This window comes from Planococcus citri, chromosome 3 (genome assembly GCF_950023065.1).
Source record: "Planococcus citri chromosome 3, ihPlaCitr1.1, whole genome shotgun sequence".
Classification (NCBI taxonomy): Eukaryota; Metazoa; Arthropoda; class Insecta; order Hemiptera; family Pseudococcidae; genus Planococcus; species Planococcus citri.
The window spans coordinates 9231739-9246158 of NC_088679.1; the positions used below are offsets into that span (position 1 = coordinate 9231739).

General features: G+C 32.3%; 3 protein-coding genes across 4 annotated transcripts in view; 1 reads left to right on the plus strand and 2 right to left on the minus strand.

Moving 5' to 3' along the window:
- LOC135840158 (neuroligin-4, X-linked-like) overlaps nt 1-14420 on the plus strand; it is a 642239-nt gene that overhangs the window by 607863 nt on the left and 19956 nt on the right. The gene's annotated exons all lie outside the window — the stretch shown is intronic.
- Nucleotides 2206-4196, minus strand: LOC135840162 (uncharacterized protein DDB_G0287625-like). Its single transcript, XM_065356547.1, has 2 exons — nt 4017-4196; nt 2206-3843 (listed from the first exon to the last, which is right to left on the minus strand). The coding sequence occupies exons 1-2, from the start codon at nt 4057-4059 to the stop codon at nt 2636-2638; spliced, it is 1251 nt and encodes a 416-aa protein (XP_065212619.1). The 5' UTR covers nt 4060-4196; the 3' UTR covers nt 2206-2635.
- Nucleotides 9841-13003, minus strand: LOC135840161 (uncharacterized protein DDB_G0271670-like). Its single transcript, XM_065356546.1, has 7 exons — nt 12851-13003; nt 12581-12663; nt 12373-12467; nt 11527-11689; nt 11317-11412; nt 11060-11203; nt 9841-10911 (listed from the first exon to the last, which is right to left on the minus strand). Exons 1-7 carry the CDS (start codon nt 12891-12893, stop codon nt 10147-10149), a joined length of 1389 nt encoding a protein of 462 aa, XP_065212618.1. The 5' UTR covers nt 12894-13003; the 3' UTR covers nt 9841-10146.

Genomic DNA, 14420 nt, shown 5'->3' on the forward strand with positions numbered 1-14420 from the left:
ACAAATTTTTTCTTCCAGGGACTTTGACGGCTCTCCAATAGAAAATTCTCCATCCCCCACCCTTCACCTTTTCTACACCTTCAAAAACATACATTTTGACATATCACACATCATTATGGTCAAATTTTGAATTTTTCACCCCCTTCATCCCCCACCATTAACCCCTACGAAAAAAATATTGTCAAATTCGCGATCTACAACCTCGAAAACATACATTTCGACATATCACATACATCATTATAGTCAAATTTTGAATTTTTAACCATTTTCACCCCTCAGCCCCCACCATTGACCCCTACGAAAAAAATATTGTCAAATTCGTGATCTACACCCTCAAAAACATACATTTCGACATATCACACATCATTATAGTCAAATTTTGAATTTTTCGCCCCCCTCACCCCCTCATCCCCCACCCCTACAAAAAAATATTGTCAAATTCGTATTCTGCGACCCAAAAAACATAAATTTTGCATAAAATTGCATATTTTCGTACTTAAACGCAAAAAAACAAATTTGGGGGCTTAAGGTCCACAAAAAAGGGGGAAGCGTACACCGGATTCACCTGGACACTCCAAATTCGTGTTCAGCGTATCTAAAAACCCCCAAGTACCAAAATTCAGCTTGTTATCAAACTTTTCCCTATCGTCGTAATTAAAACAGTGAAAAAAAATTTGATCGCAAATCTTGGAGTCAAAACTGACATTTGCCATTCTTTGTCTGGATATTAAAGCAGAAGGGAGCTAGGTGAAAATCAGCCAACACACGGAATCGTGTGCTAGTAGCGCTATCAGCTAATGATTCATTTTGGTATTATAAGTTTTTTCAACTGGCAACACTACTAACTCAGTTTTTCGCTTTTTTCTCAAAATCGTTTATGGTGGCAAATGGGAGTTTTGATTCTCAGCTCCTCATTTTCTTCAATTGCGAGATTTCTACAGCATATTTATCCGGGGTAAATGTCCTATGAGGGTGTGAGGCAAAAGTACTATCCAAATTACCACATAAGATGATATAAAGCAATGAATTTCAACACTTGATGCGGTTTTTCAATAATATTTTAGCAAAATTACATAATAAAAACAGTGTTAAGCTCATTGTTACCTCTATATCTTATTTTAATTACCTGTGTGATAAAATAAATTTGATAGTACTTTTGCCTCACATTCTGCATTGGGCGCGAATAAAATGTACAGATTTTAATTCCAAGGTCGAATTTTATGTTTGTGATGATTGTAAATGTTAAAAACGATTTGTAGATCACGATTTTCTTATTAATAAATATTACGTAGATAAGGTATACATTTTTTAACGATTTTTTGATCGTATGTACGTAGTATCTTTGCCTCACAAAAATAGTACCTTTGCCCCACCTAGTGAGGCAAAAGTACTAATTGAAACTTTTTGTTAAAATAAATTTTTAGCAAAATTAAGAACTCGAAATGATGAATTAAGCAGTTGAACATGTAGGAGAAAGATGAAATTAGGTGTGTGCATAAAAAAATTCGCTCAAAATCACTTCAGTAGGCGTTGATGTGACAGTTTTCAATGAGTGCGAACTTTTGCCCCTCCCTCCTCTACACCATAGGCTTGAGTGAAACTAAACAAGTTAAAGTGGAAAAATTATATCGAAGTCCAAGGATCTACAAATGAAGAGGGGGTTAATATGTATCATTTTTCAAATCTGAACTCCACAAGATGGGTTCGATATTGGCATGAAAAACGATCTTATATAAGCATTTCTCTTGATTTTTTTTTTAATTCAAGCTCTCTTTCGTAATTTAGTTCAACTTGACAAGAGAATTTCAACTGGCTGAACAAATTTCAGATTAGGTGAAGAGTGGGACACCACTATGGTAAAAATTCTAGAACCAAGCTGAGTTTCCATGTTTTAATTTGACCGATTTTCTACAACAAAAAAAAACTCAAAATTTCATGAAATTGAAGTACCTACATAGAAAACTGAAGTTTGGTTTGTATCCTGCGTACCACCTATTTTCAATCTTCCGAATCGATTACCGGTGGTTTTACCTATACCTAGGTACCTAATTAACTTATTTTCCCAGTTAGAGAAAATTCACCTCGATGAAATTATTGAAAGAAAAAATATACATACTTATATTCTTTCAATTGTAATATTCAATGAAGTCAGTACATAAATGTAGGTACTACTTAGGTAAATGAAACTGTATTTCAAAACTGGTGTGATGTGCGAGAGTGTATATTATATGTGGAATGATGTACAAGTTGATCAATAAAATCAGATAAGTAGGTACCTAACCTTAATGGCTAATTTTCACAATAAGTAGGTATATAAAATCATATGATACATATAATCGTAGTATAGCTATATCTACCTAATTAGGTGATTAGATCTCACAAAAAAAAAAACAACCACAATAAACGTTGATAAAATTTAAGTGAATTACTTATTTGTAAAGGAATACCTATTCAAGTTTTTCAGTTTGCCTCTAAGTAGGTCTGGTAATGTTTTGAAATATTGCCAAAAATGCGTTTTGATTGATTAGCCGATAAAATTTTCTCAAAGTTTGTAATATTGATAGTTATGAGCGGATTTTGATGGCATAGTTCTTCATATTAATCTCTAGACTTTGTGAATTGAACTGCTAAAAGATTAATCCTCTTCATCGTCGTTCAGGTCTTCATAATCTACATCATCTTTATCCGGCAATTGTGTGGCTGAACTTGTTTCTGGTGAAGTAGTTGCACTAGCTGTTGGACTAGTAGAATTATTATTCCTACCACTTGATTCAGTTGTTGGTGGTGGTGTAGGAGCAGTTGATGGAACAGGAGGATTTGATGATTCAGTGCCATTTGCGGTTGTTGTTTTTGGAAGAGCTGAAGCATTCGTAGTTGATTCATTCGGATTCGTATAATTTCCAGAAGTCGTTCCGCTTATCGGTGAAGAATTAGTATCATTAGATGAAAATGTCGAATTCGGCGAGGAATTGGTATCATTAGATGAAAATGTCGAGTTCGGCGAAGAATCAGTGTCATCAGGTGAAAACGTTGAATTCAGCAAAGAATTGGTATCATTAGAAGAAAATGTTGAATTTGGCGAAGAATTGGTATCATTAGATGAAAATGTTGAATTCGGCAAAGAATTAGTGTCATTAGACGAAAATGTCGAATTTGGCGAAGAAGTAGTGTCATTAGATGAAAATGTTGAATTTGGCGAAGAAGTAGTGTCATTAGATGAAAATGTTGAATTCGGCGAAGAATTGGTATCATTAGAAGAAAATGTCGAATTTGGCGAAGAATTAGTGTCATTAGATGAAAATGTCGAATTTGGCGAAGAATTGGTATCATTAGATGAAAATGTTGAATTCGGAGAAGAATTAGTATCATTAGATGAAAATGTTGAATTTGGCGAAGAATTGGTATCATTAGATGAAAATGTTGAATTCGGAGAAGAATTAGTATCATTAGATGCAAATGTCGAATTTGGCGAAGAATTGGTATCATTAGATAAAAATGTCGAATTTGGCGACGAATTGGTATCATTAGATAAAAATGTCGAATTTGGCGAAGAATTAGTGTCATTAGATGAAAATGTCGAATTTGGCGAAGAATTGGTATCATTAGATGAAAATGTTGAATTCGGAGAAGAATTAGTATCATTAGATGCAAATGTCGAATTCGGCGAAGAATTTGTATCATTAGATAAAAATGTCGAATTCGGCGAAAAATTGGTATCATTAGATGCAAATGTCGAATTCGGCGAAGAATGATTATTTACGTGAGAAGGGTATTTTCCAGGATAAATACGTTCATCATTTGAGTCGTCGACAGTAGTTTGTGTATTATTCGTGGATCGAGCGCCTATAAAAAAGGAAAAAAAATTTTAAAAGAAATAATGAATTGATATTGAAAACTATAATACACAATCGAAATAGGAAATTGGGTCGTAAATTAAATTACAATCGGTATCCAATTACTCCCGACTGCCTAATAAGCACAGCACATTGATATAGGTATCCTGGGTATTTACTTACCTCCTAAAGCACATATCATCAGGATAAACACGAACGATTTCATGATTAAAATTTTGTTGCGTATTCACTTTTACTTTTTAACAGGTAGGTATTTACCGTTTTAGTTCAAAGGTAACGAAAAAACTGAAATTTTGCAGCTAAATCATGTAATATAAATACCTACTGGGAACAACTCATAATCCGTCACAGATCTTATCTTCTCCAATTTACATCCACTTCAGGATTAATTCTACGGCTAAGATTTGGCAGCTATGACTCATTCACTTTGACAATCTGTCATCGAATCTCTTTGGGTTAACGTGAATTAATTACTTAGTACTTGTAAAATTCATAAATGTGTCCAAAATTAAGAAATAGTTGATAAAAGTAATTCAATGTGTCATTTTGTTTTTCTCTCTTTTTATCGTGTGAGATCAAGTGAGTAAATATACGAGAGAAATTGAAATCACAATGAGTAACGTATTTACGTAAATCTATCCATTTCGTAGAAATTAGTCATCAAGAATTTGGAGTAGGTATACCTATGGCAGTACAATATGTACTTGTATGTCTGTTTCTTCCACTCGCGATCAGACGTCAAACGCCATAAGAGTTCAAAGAATTTTGCTGCGAAAAGTTTCAGGTAATATTTTCAAAGTTCGGTCGCTTAATGTAAATGAATTTTTTCGGAAAAGTTGAAAATTTGAAGCTGATTTTCAATATCCGTATACTTGGACTTCTCTCACAATATTTTGACCTAACTTCAACTTTTATTCTAACATTTTTAATGGGAAAATTTTTTTAAACAATAACTTATTTTGTGTAATTTTTACACAACTATTATAATAGTCTCAGTACCTATAAAAAGAATATAGGTACATAATAAAATTAAATGATACATTATAATAGGTAAGTACTTCTTTTTTGAAAATTGATTTTAAATATTTGTTTTTTTTTTTTTTTTAAATATATTATTTGTGTTGTTTCCTTTTGATTTGAAGTCCCCGTCCTTTTCTCAATTTTAATCTTCCAGTCACTGGCTACCATAAAAATTCTTTTCAAAACTAATATTAACAATTTTAACACAGGCATTCTAGAAAAAAAAAAGTTTGTTAGTGTCCATACTTACTTAAGTAATTGGAAAAAAAAGTTACCAATCGTTCGAAATCAACGATCGTAACATTGAAAAATCGTATAAAATCAGAGGAAAAATTCATCACTTTCAGCTCCTTCGAGTTCAAAAATAGGCAAGCAATTTTACAAAAAGACATTTTTCAAGTTCTTAGAAAAGTTACCGTAGGATTCACTTTTCTTGACATGAGAAATTTATAGAAAAATTCACATTTTTCCAACATAATAGGTAAATAGCTTATAATGTAAATCCGGGTCGGTTTTAAAGATGAGCTATTTTTTAAGAAATCTTTTTTATTCGTCTCAAAAAATTATGCCAGAAACCGTCGTCAATCATTTTAAATTTTTCAAACTTCAATTTTTCCATTAGGATTGATTTTTTTCCAGAAAAGTCAAGTGTTCAGTGCACGCTACCCTTCTCAGGGGCTGATTAGAAAATGTCACTGTCGTTGTGAACGAAAGTTTGCCTTCGTACTGTACTTCAAGGGGAAACCTATAGCATTAAAACCCTGTCATGTAGAAATTGAAGAGCAAGTATTTTGAGTTTGTTGTAAAGATTGAATAATTAACCATGTTTTCTGGCCCAACTTTTCAAGGCGAACAAAAAGAGCTTTCTCACGAAATGGTTTATCTCAGAAATTAAGGGTGCTGGGGGAAACAAATTTTATTATGATTCGTTCAAAATTTCTATAAATGTTTTATTGCCTCTTGGCTACTTCAATTTCAAAGATTAGTTGCTTGTTTCCAGTGATGGACTGGGTGGGTTAGGGGCTTTCGAAATTTTTTCCCCTACCCTTAAAGAGTCTTTCTCATCTTGTTGTTTTCTCAAGCTTGGATACTTTAATGCAAGTTGTGCAATTAATTTTTGTTTTATCTTCTTATTCAATTTTGCAAAAATTAGTCAACCTGACACTAACAAAATTAGAGGTTTTTTTTGGAGAGAAAGAGGACGAAAAATTTGCCATGAGAAGAAAATACTAATTTTTCCGAATAAAATGACGAGTTTTTGAAGTGAAATAAAAGATGAAATGACAATTTTTCCAATTGATAATAAGTACGTATAATTCGCATTAGGGCTTATAAAAAATTGTTATTCATCATTTTGAATTAATAGAAGTAGGTACCTATCAAAAATGTATTTTTTTGGTTTAAAAAAACAATAGCCTAAAAATTGACCCGAGCAAAGCAAATGCAACTGATTTCAAAAATTCGTATTTCGAGAGGTAAAAAAAATATGTTTTTTAAAAATTTGTTCACTTTTGGGGGTGATTTAATACCATGTCAAAAAAGGGCGTCAGCACGACAAGCATAGGCACTTTCACGCCAGAAAAATCATTACCACGACTAAATTGGAAATTCCCGACAATAAAGAGCTTACCCCGACATAAAAGGTACTCCAACGACAAAATAATGTATCAAACGACGAATTAAAAAATTCGCGACATTTTATTACTTTCAACTGCTATGTAAGGCAATGCACGACAAAATTTTTCTATCAAAAACAAGCATTTCACCGACAGAAATAAACGTTTAAAAAATATTAAAATGATACCAAAAAAACGAAGTAGGTACTTATGTAAAAAATTGCTGTTTATAGAAGTAATGTTTTGTGGACTTTGATGGGCGACCCCTCTTCCTCTTTTGACCTCAGGAAAGTTGGGAAAATACAAAAATTCCAACATTATTTTAGTTTTAGTTTTCAAAAATTCAAATTTCTTACAATCATGTATTTAATTATCTTCATTTGCCGACAAAATCGCCAATCTGTCTTAAAAATTCTCATTTTTTTCTTAAGCTTTTGCCCTCGCTTCGCTTAGACCAATTTGGTTCTCTTCTACTGAGTTACAATTTCACTCAAATTTTTTTGAAAGAAACCCTCAGTTGATTATTTGTTAAAATTTGTACAAAATATACTTAATTGTAATTGAACTGACAATGTTCTGTTGTAAATGAAATTATTTTGTCGTGAATACTGCTTATCTCGTAATTAAATCGTATTAGTCGTTCATAAATATTTACTTTATTGTCGGGCGTCATTTGGCGTGGAACATCATTATTTTTCGTCGTTCATTCATCTTTTATGAATGAAAAAATGCTTGTCGTGATGACGCCCTTTTTTGTCGAGCAAAAAATATTTCCCCTAAAAGATTCCAAAAATTCTAGGAAAGCAATTTTTTTCAAAATCCAAGTTGAGACTACCTTTGGAAAAATTTACTATTTGGATAATATAAATTTTAGAACGACAAACCAAAATTTTTATTTAAAAAAATAATATTTTCTATTTTTTTTTAAACAAAAAAAAAAATGATTTTTCACGATCTGAAACTTCTTGGAGAGCACTTCAAAACCAAAATGTAGGCTCGATAGTGAATTTCTGGCAGCTTCAAGGAGGTGTGGGTACTCAAATCAAACTGTGGTAGGTACGTGGTACGTATTCCCTACCTTTGTGGGCTGGTATTCATGAAAAATCCTGCTCCGAAGTGATTTAGTATTACTTTAGATTTAGATCTTGAGAGGGAACTTTCTGAACTTGCACTCTGCGATTTGTAGGAAACCAAGCTAGATAAAGAAGCATATTTTTGGATTTTTGGTGGGTACATGGTACATTTTTTGAAAAATTAAAAAAATTTAAAAAGCTGTTCTACCTAATTGTAAGAGCAATTTTTAAACTGTTTCATGAAATACCAATTTTTTGAGTGAATCAATGTGAATACCTAATTCTTTAAATTCAACTCTCATACTGACACCTACGTCAAAAACTGCTAGTTTCGGGTAATTCCAGAGTCATATTTTGCGATTTTTCAATTTTATATCCAGAAACTTCAAATCACTCTGGAAAAGCTAAAACATGAATTTTAATACTTATCAGTTATCACCTATACTTACACAATACACATAACTTCGGTCAGCCAGTTCAAATCTGAATTTTTACCTTATTCGTTTTGCAAATTTTTTTCAAAAGAGGAGACCTCAAAATCACCCTTTTTATGCGATTGAAAAAGTACAAAAATATGCTCAAAATGAGTATTTTTTATACTCTCATATCAAAAGTGAGCCTTTAAGCACCAGAAAAATCAAATTGTGTCCAAGAAAACAATTTTGCGATCCCAAATGGGACCAACTGGTGGAGAGAATAATAATTATATCTTTAACTACTCGTATAAGGGAAGTATTCTAACTGACAGAATATTTTCAAACAAGGCAAAGAGAAATCGAAAACACCAAGTACCAGACAACAATTTTTAATGTGTAAAATTAAAGTTGAATTTTCCTGCATTATCCTTTCGATTGATTAAAATACAAATTTTCAATAAGTAGGTATTAATTTCTATCGGTCGATTTTTTTGCTCATAAATGTAATAGATAGGTATGTATTTTTTAATTTGAAAAAATGCACCACAATGAAATGGGGGGGGGGACGAAAATTTTGTTTCGATTGTTATTTTGAGTGGATAGAAGGTACCATAGATTGGTGAGAAGTGCGCGAGTGTAAGTATGTATAAGGTAGAGTGGGGTAATTGCAAAACAAAATTTGATTAATGACACTTTGAGAGGGCGTTGTGAGAAGACTATTGCACGGATGAAGCTGAAACTTGTACCACTTATACTTCAGGGGGTTTTATGCCAATGGCAAAATTTTGGTACAATTTGGTCCACAAATTATGGAGAACATTGCAATTTTAAAATTTGAAAACCAACTTTTTGCATTTACCCCATGTTGAGGTAAATGCAAAAGTGGAGATTTTTTTATTTATTCATTTTTTTGCGTTTTCAACTCAATCACTGTTCCTATTTTACGTGTCATTTGCTAACTTTTGATGTATTCGTGGTCTTGATTCGGTTAAAAATAAAAAAATTCGATAACATATCCACTTCCCAAAAAAATTTTTAGGAGAGTAAAAAAATGTTGAAAAAATTTTTTTTTTTTAAACTCGCTAAAATGAACAAGAAATTAACTAGGTACGGTATTGATCAATTCTGATGTTTTTTATGCAAAAAAACTCATCATAGAAATACATTTTTCGTCAAATACCTATATTAGTAAAACATTGAAAAGGGGCAATAATTTTAAAATTCAGTAAAACTGTTAATCATTTCTCAAACGTGTAACTCATCATGTGACCGTGGAAGTTTATTTTTTTTTGTAATTTCGAACCATTTTCAAGCTGCTTAGGGCAAAAAATTATTTGGGGTAACTGAAAAAATGAAAAAAAAATCGTTTTTACGATTACCCCAAGTCGATTTTTTCTAGGGTAATTGCAAAAACGCAATTTACGGCCGAAATAAAAGGAAATTCCAAATTTCGATATCTTACACTTCAATCCTTTACGACCCTAAATCGTGAAAATTCTAGATAAATCGGCAGTTTTTTCTATTTCACGTGCATTTTTTTAAAAAACACCTCTCACTTTACTTATAAGTGATTTTAACATGCTTCGATAAAAGTATTTTCTACGGAGCTACAAGTTGAACGCCGCGATTTGTGAGCAAGTGAATATATCAGTAAAAGTTGTTGCTTCGACACCCCCTAGTTGGCGCAAACAGAAAATTGATATTTTTTTGCATGAGGTCACTATTTTGCGATTACCCCATTTTTGCAATTACCCCACTCTACCTTACAACATGTGCACAATTCTCTCGACAATGGATTCGTTGCCAAAACGCCTAAATTTTTGTGATTTGCCATGAAATTTTCAAAAAGTGAAAGCGGAATTTTTCAAAATCATTATTTTAATTACTCGAATACTTACAAAAAAACACACATTAACATCAATAACAAAAATGCTGATGAAGCTAGTGAGTGAAATTATTAACTACCTATTTATTCATTCAAACTTTTAAGTTTGCTTAACTATGTATTGTTTTGAAATTGCTGCAATTTGCACGCGTTTTGATTTGTTCATAGAAGCACTTTTTATCCAATTCCTTATTTATAGCTAGGTACAATTGAGCGGATTATGATAGCTAGTTTCTCAAAATGTTTGTATGGATTGAATTACGAAAGATAACTAATTCGTCTTTATGGTTTGCTACCATCATCATCATCATCATCATCATCATCATCTTCTTCTTCATCTTCATCTTCATCATCACCACCTGTTTCATTACTTACAGTGGTAGTCGTTCCATTTGATGGTGAAGTTGTGCTTTCAAATGAGGTGGTGGTTGCTTCTGCAGTAGTTGTATCACTTGTAGTATTCGAAATAGTAGTTCCTGTAGACACCGCAGTTGTCGTTGAAGACGGCGATGAAGTAGTACTAGCTGCAGATTCTGTAGTAGTGGTCGTCGACGTGCTTTCAAATGAGGCAGTTGTTGAAGTACTCTCAGTTTTCGTTCCATTTGATGATGAGGTTGTGCTTGCAACTGAGGTGGTGGTTGCTTCTGCAGTAGTTGTATCACTTGTAGTATTCGAAATAGTAGTTCCTGTAGACACCGCAGTTGTCGTTGAAGACGGCGATGAAGTAGTACTAGCTGCAGATTCTGTAGTAGTGGCCGTCGATGTGCTTTCAAATGAGGCACTTGCTGAAGTACTCGAAATAGTAGTTCCTGTAGGCACCGTAGTTGTCGTTGAAGACGGCGATGAAGTAGGAGTAGTGGTCGTCGACGAGATGGAATTTGATGAATTCGACTGCACTCGATTGTTTTTGGTTTTACTTACGCCTGTGATACTTTCAATCCATTCTGAATAATGTTCAACGTATGTGATAGCATTGTAATTAACAGACATCACGCCGGCAAGGTCTTTATTAGAATCGTCCAATAATATAGGTGCTCCAGCAAATGACTAAACAATTTTAAATTTAAAAGGTTATTTTATAAATCTAGATACGTAGGTATACAAATATGTGCAAAAAGATGGGTCGGCATTGGAATGCAGTGAACGCACATTCTAAACCCATAATAGTAGGCTATGTATTAAATGATGAATGTACCTTATCCCAGAAAGTTTCTTCATATCCATCTCGGTTGATTTTCGCACAAAACTTTTCAGTATTATTCGTAGAGGAACCGTCACTGTAGTAGCATTCTTTTGCTGGAGGAACTCTCAGTTTATGACTGATTAAGTCATCACTCTCCTGGACACAATTTTGGAAAGAAAATGATTAAGTAAGTAAAACACGAGTATCAAAAAAAGAAAACAAATAACGAGTCATTCATTAAAGTAAAAAGTGTAGGTAGATGGTCTTACTCCGTATCCAACAACTCTTATGGAATCATTCGTGAAAAGTTGTGCTCCGTATGCAGAAACGTTGACATATTTATTGATATTGAACGAAGGAGAAACCTATGTCAAGTGCAATAGGTGATTTTACTCGAATTAGTTCAAAAATCAATAAAACTTGAAGAAAGGTATCTTTAAAAAATTATCGCGAGTGCCCATAGCTAGATAGCTACTTACCTTTAGAATGGCTATATCTCCAGACTCTTGTTTCGAGTTGTACCAATCTTGATGAATAGTAATGTTGATAACTTTTCTTGTTTGTGCATTTTTATCTGATTGGATATTCTCAGTTGAAATTATACCTGCCACCACTTCCAATTCTGTAGGGCTTGATTTGTACCTTAACAATATAATAAATGATGTTATTATACGCAGGAAGCTGAACTGACTCATGTAAGTATAAGGTAACCTATTTGTAGGCCAATTTTGAACTCATGACTCTTACACCTTTTTTGGTATAGAGAGGCTTTTGCCTTATCATAGAAAATTTTGTACAAAAAAGAATCCGAAATAAATATTCTGTACCTATCTGTATCATGTAGATAAATCTGTAATTCTTGGAGAAAATTTAACACTTGCTAGAGGTTCCAGAATGATTCCAATTGAACCTTTGGTTAGAATAAAGTAATTTTTCTCACTACTTTGTTTCGTTTGGAGAAAAAATAAAAAGTTGGAAATTCAAACAGAATCTAAATTTTTTGAAATGAGTATCAAAAAATTGCCGACTGAAATTTCGGTTAAAGGGGTTTTAAAGTCCTTACATAAAAGTAGATAAGTATGCTCTTTCGATTAAGTATTTTGGTTTTGTTCGAGTTTGTTCCAATCATAGGATTGATGGAACAGTGACCGCCATTAAAAAAATTTTGCAAAAATTATCAGTGATGAGAAATACATAGGTACATTGAAAATGTAAAAAAAGCAATTTTTTGTTTTTTTTTTTAGAATTTGAATATCTACGGTTACTAAATTATTTAACTACATAATGATATAGGTATGCAGTATGTATAAATTATGCAAAATTACTTCTGTGCGCATCCTGCAGCAGTTAAAACAAGATTTTTTGAAAAAATAACGCCTTCGCAAACTAAGGCGGTTTTATTTGTCAATTTTATCACAACCTGAAAATGTGCGTTAAATGTACTTATTATAGGTGCCTACTTGTAGTTATTTGTGCAAACTTGAATAAAGAACTTGATCGTTCAAATTTAAGAAGAAAAAAATGATTATTTACGTGAGAAGGGTATTTTCCAGGATAAATACTTTCATCATTTGAGTCGTCGGCAGCAGCTTGTGTATTATTCGTGGATTGAGCGCCTTTTAAAATGAAAATAAATATTTTTTAAAAGAAATAGGTAATGAATTGATATTGAAAACTATAATACACAATCGAAATTGAGATTAGGTAACAAATTGAATTATAATCGGTACCTATATCCATAATTACACCCGACTGCCTAATCAGTACAGCACACTGGTAATAGGTACCTGGGTATTTACTTACCTTGTAAAGCACATATCATCAGGATCAAAACGAACGATTTCATGATTAAAATTTATTCGTGTATTCACTTTTACTTTTTAACAAATATTTACCGTTTTAGTACAATAGGTATCGAATAAAACTGAAATTCTGCGGCTAAATCATGTAATATAAATACCTACTCGGAACAACTCTTAATCCATCACAGATCTTATCTTTTCCAATTTACATCCACTTCATGATTAATTCAACTCTACAGACAAAATTTGACGGATGATTCATTCACTTTGACGATATGTCATCGAATCTCTCTGGGTTAACGTAAATTAATTAGTACTTGTAAAATTCTAAATGTGACCAAAATTGAAAAATAGTTGATAAAAGTAATTCAATGTGTCATTTCGTTTTTCTTTCTTTTTCTCGTGTGCGTTCATGTGAGTAAATATACGAGAGAATTTGAGATCACAATGAGTAACGTATTTACGTATGGGAAATTGAAAAACATATTATCTATCCACTTCGCAGAATTAGTCATCGAGCACTTGGAGTAGGTATTGCAGTACAATGTGTACTTGTATTTTGTATATCTGTGGTTCTTTTGCCACGATCAGACGTCAAAGCCCATAAGAGTTCGGAGAATTTTGCTGCGAAAACTTTCAGGTAATATTTTCAAAGTTCTATCACTTAACTTAGGTACCTGAATTTCTTCAGAAAAGTTGAAAATTTGAGACAATTTTCCGATATCCGTCTCTACTTGGACTTCTCGCATAATATTTTAAACTAAGTAACTTTTCTAATCAGCCATTTTTAATAGGTAGGTAGGTAGGTACTCATTTTTTTTTTTTTCAATAGGTAATAATAATTTATTCACATAATTTTTACACACCTAAGAGTACCTAATTATAATCTCAGTACCTATAAAAAAAATACTTGATACTTAATTAATAAAATTAGATGATACATTGTAAGTAATATTTATTTTAAAAAATTTTTTAAAAAATATTTCTGTTCTTTTTCTCTGAAAAAAAAAATGATTAGGTATTTGTTTTTACCTTTTAATTCGAAGTTTCCATCCCTTGCTCGATATTAATTTTCTAATCTCTATAGCTACCTTGAAAATCCTTTTAAAACCTAATATTAACGGGCATTCTAAAAAGAAATAAGTTATTGTTTATCCATACTTGGTAAAGATCGATATCGAATTATCAAATTATAAAACAATGCGTCAAGTTTTTAAAAAAAAGTTGTCAATTATTCGAAATCAACAATCATAACACTGAAAAATCGTATAAATTAGGGGGAAAATGCATTACCTGCAGCTCCTTCGAGTTCAGAAATAGGCAAGCAATTTTACAAAAAGACTTTTTTAATCTGGAAAAATTACTTACCATGGGATTTTTTTTTGAGAAATTGATAGAAAAATTAGGTTTTTTTTTAGCAGAATAGCTTATACGAGTACGTAACTCCGTATTGGTTTTGATTTTTGAAGATGAGCTATTTTGTGAGAACTTTTTCTTATCCGTCTCAAAAAATTATGCGAGAGACCATGGACAATAATTTTAAATTTTTCAACGAATGGGTACGTGACCCT

What these genes read in the sequence shown, in the direction of transcription:
- LOC135840161 (XM_065356546.1), bottom strand. Translation starts at nt 12,893, where the DNA reads ATGAAATCGTTCGTTTTGATCCTGATGATATGTGCTTTACAAG. An exon ending in GAGATATAGCCATTCTAAAG is followed by an intron (nt 11,413 to 11,526) that starts GTAAGTAGCTAT and finishes CACTTGACATAG; the next exon opens with GTTTCTCCTTCGTTCAATAT. An exon ending in TAAGAGTTGTTGGATACGGA is followed by an intron (nt 11,204 to 11,316) that starts GTAAGACCATCT and finishes AATTGTGTCCAG; the next exon opens with GAGAGTGATGACTTAATCAG.
- LOC135840162 (XM_065356547.1), bottom strand. Translation starts at nt 4,059, where the DNA reads ATGAAATCGTTCGTGTTTATCCTGATGATATGTGCTTTAGGAG. An exon ending in GATGATATGTGCTTTAGGAG is followed by an intron (nt 3,844 to 4,016) that starts GTAAGTAAATAC and finishes CCTTTTTTATAG; the next exon opens with GCGCTCGATCCACGAATAAT.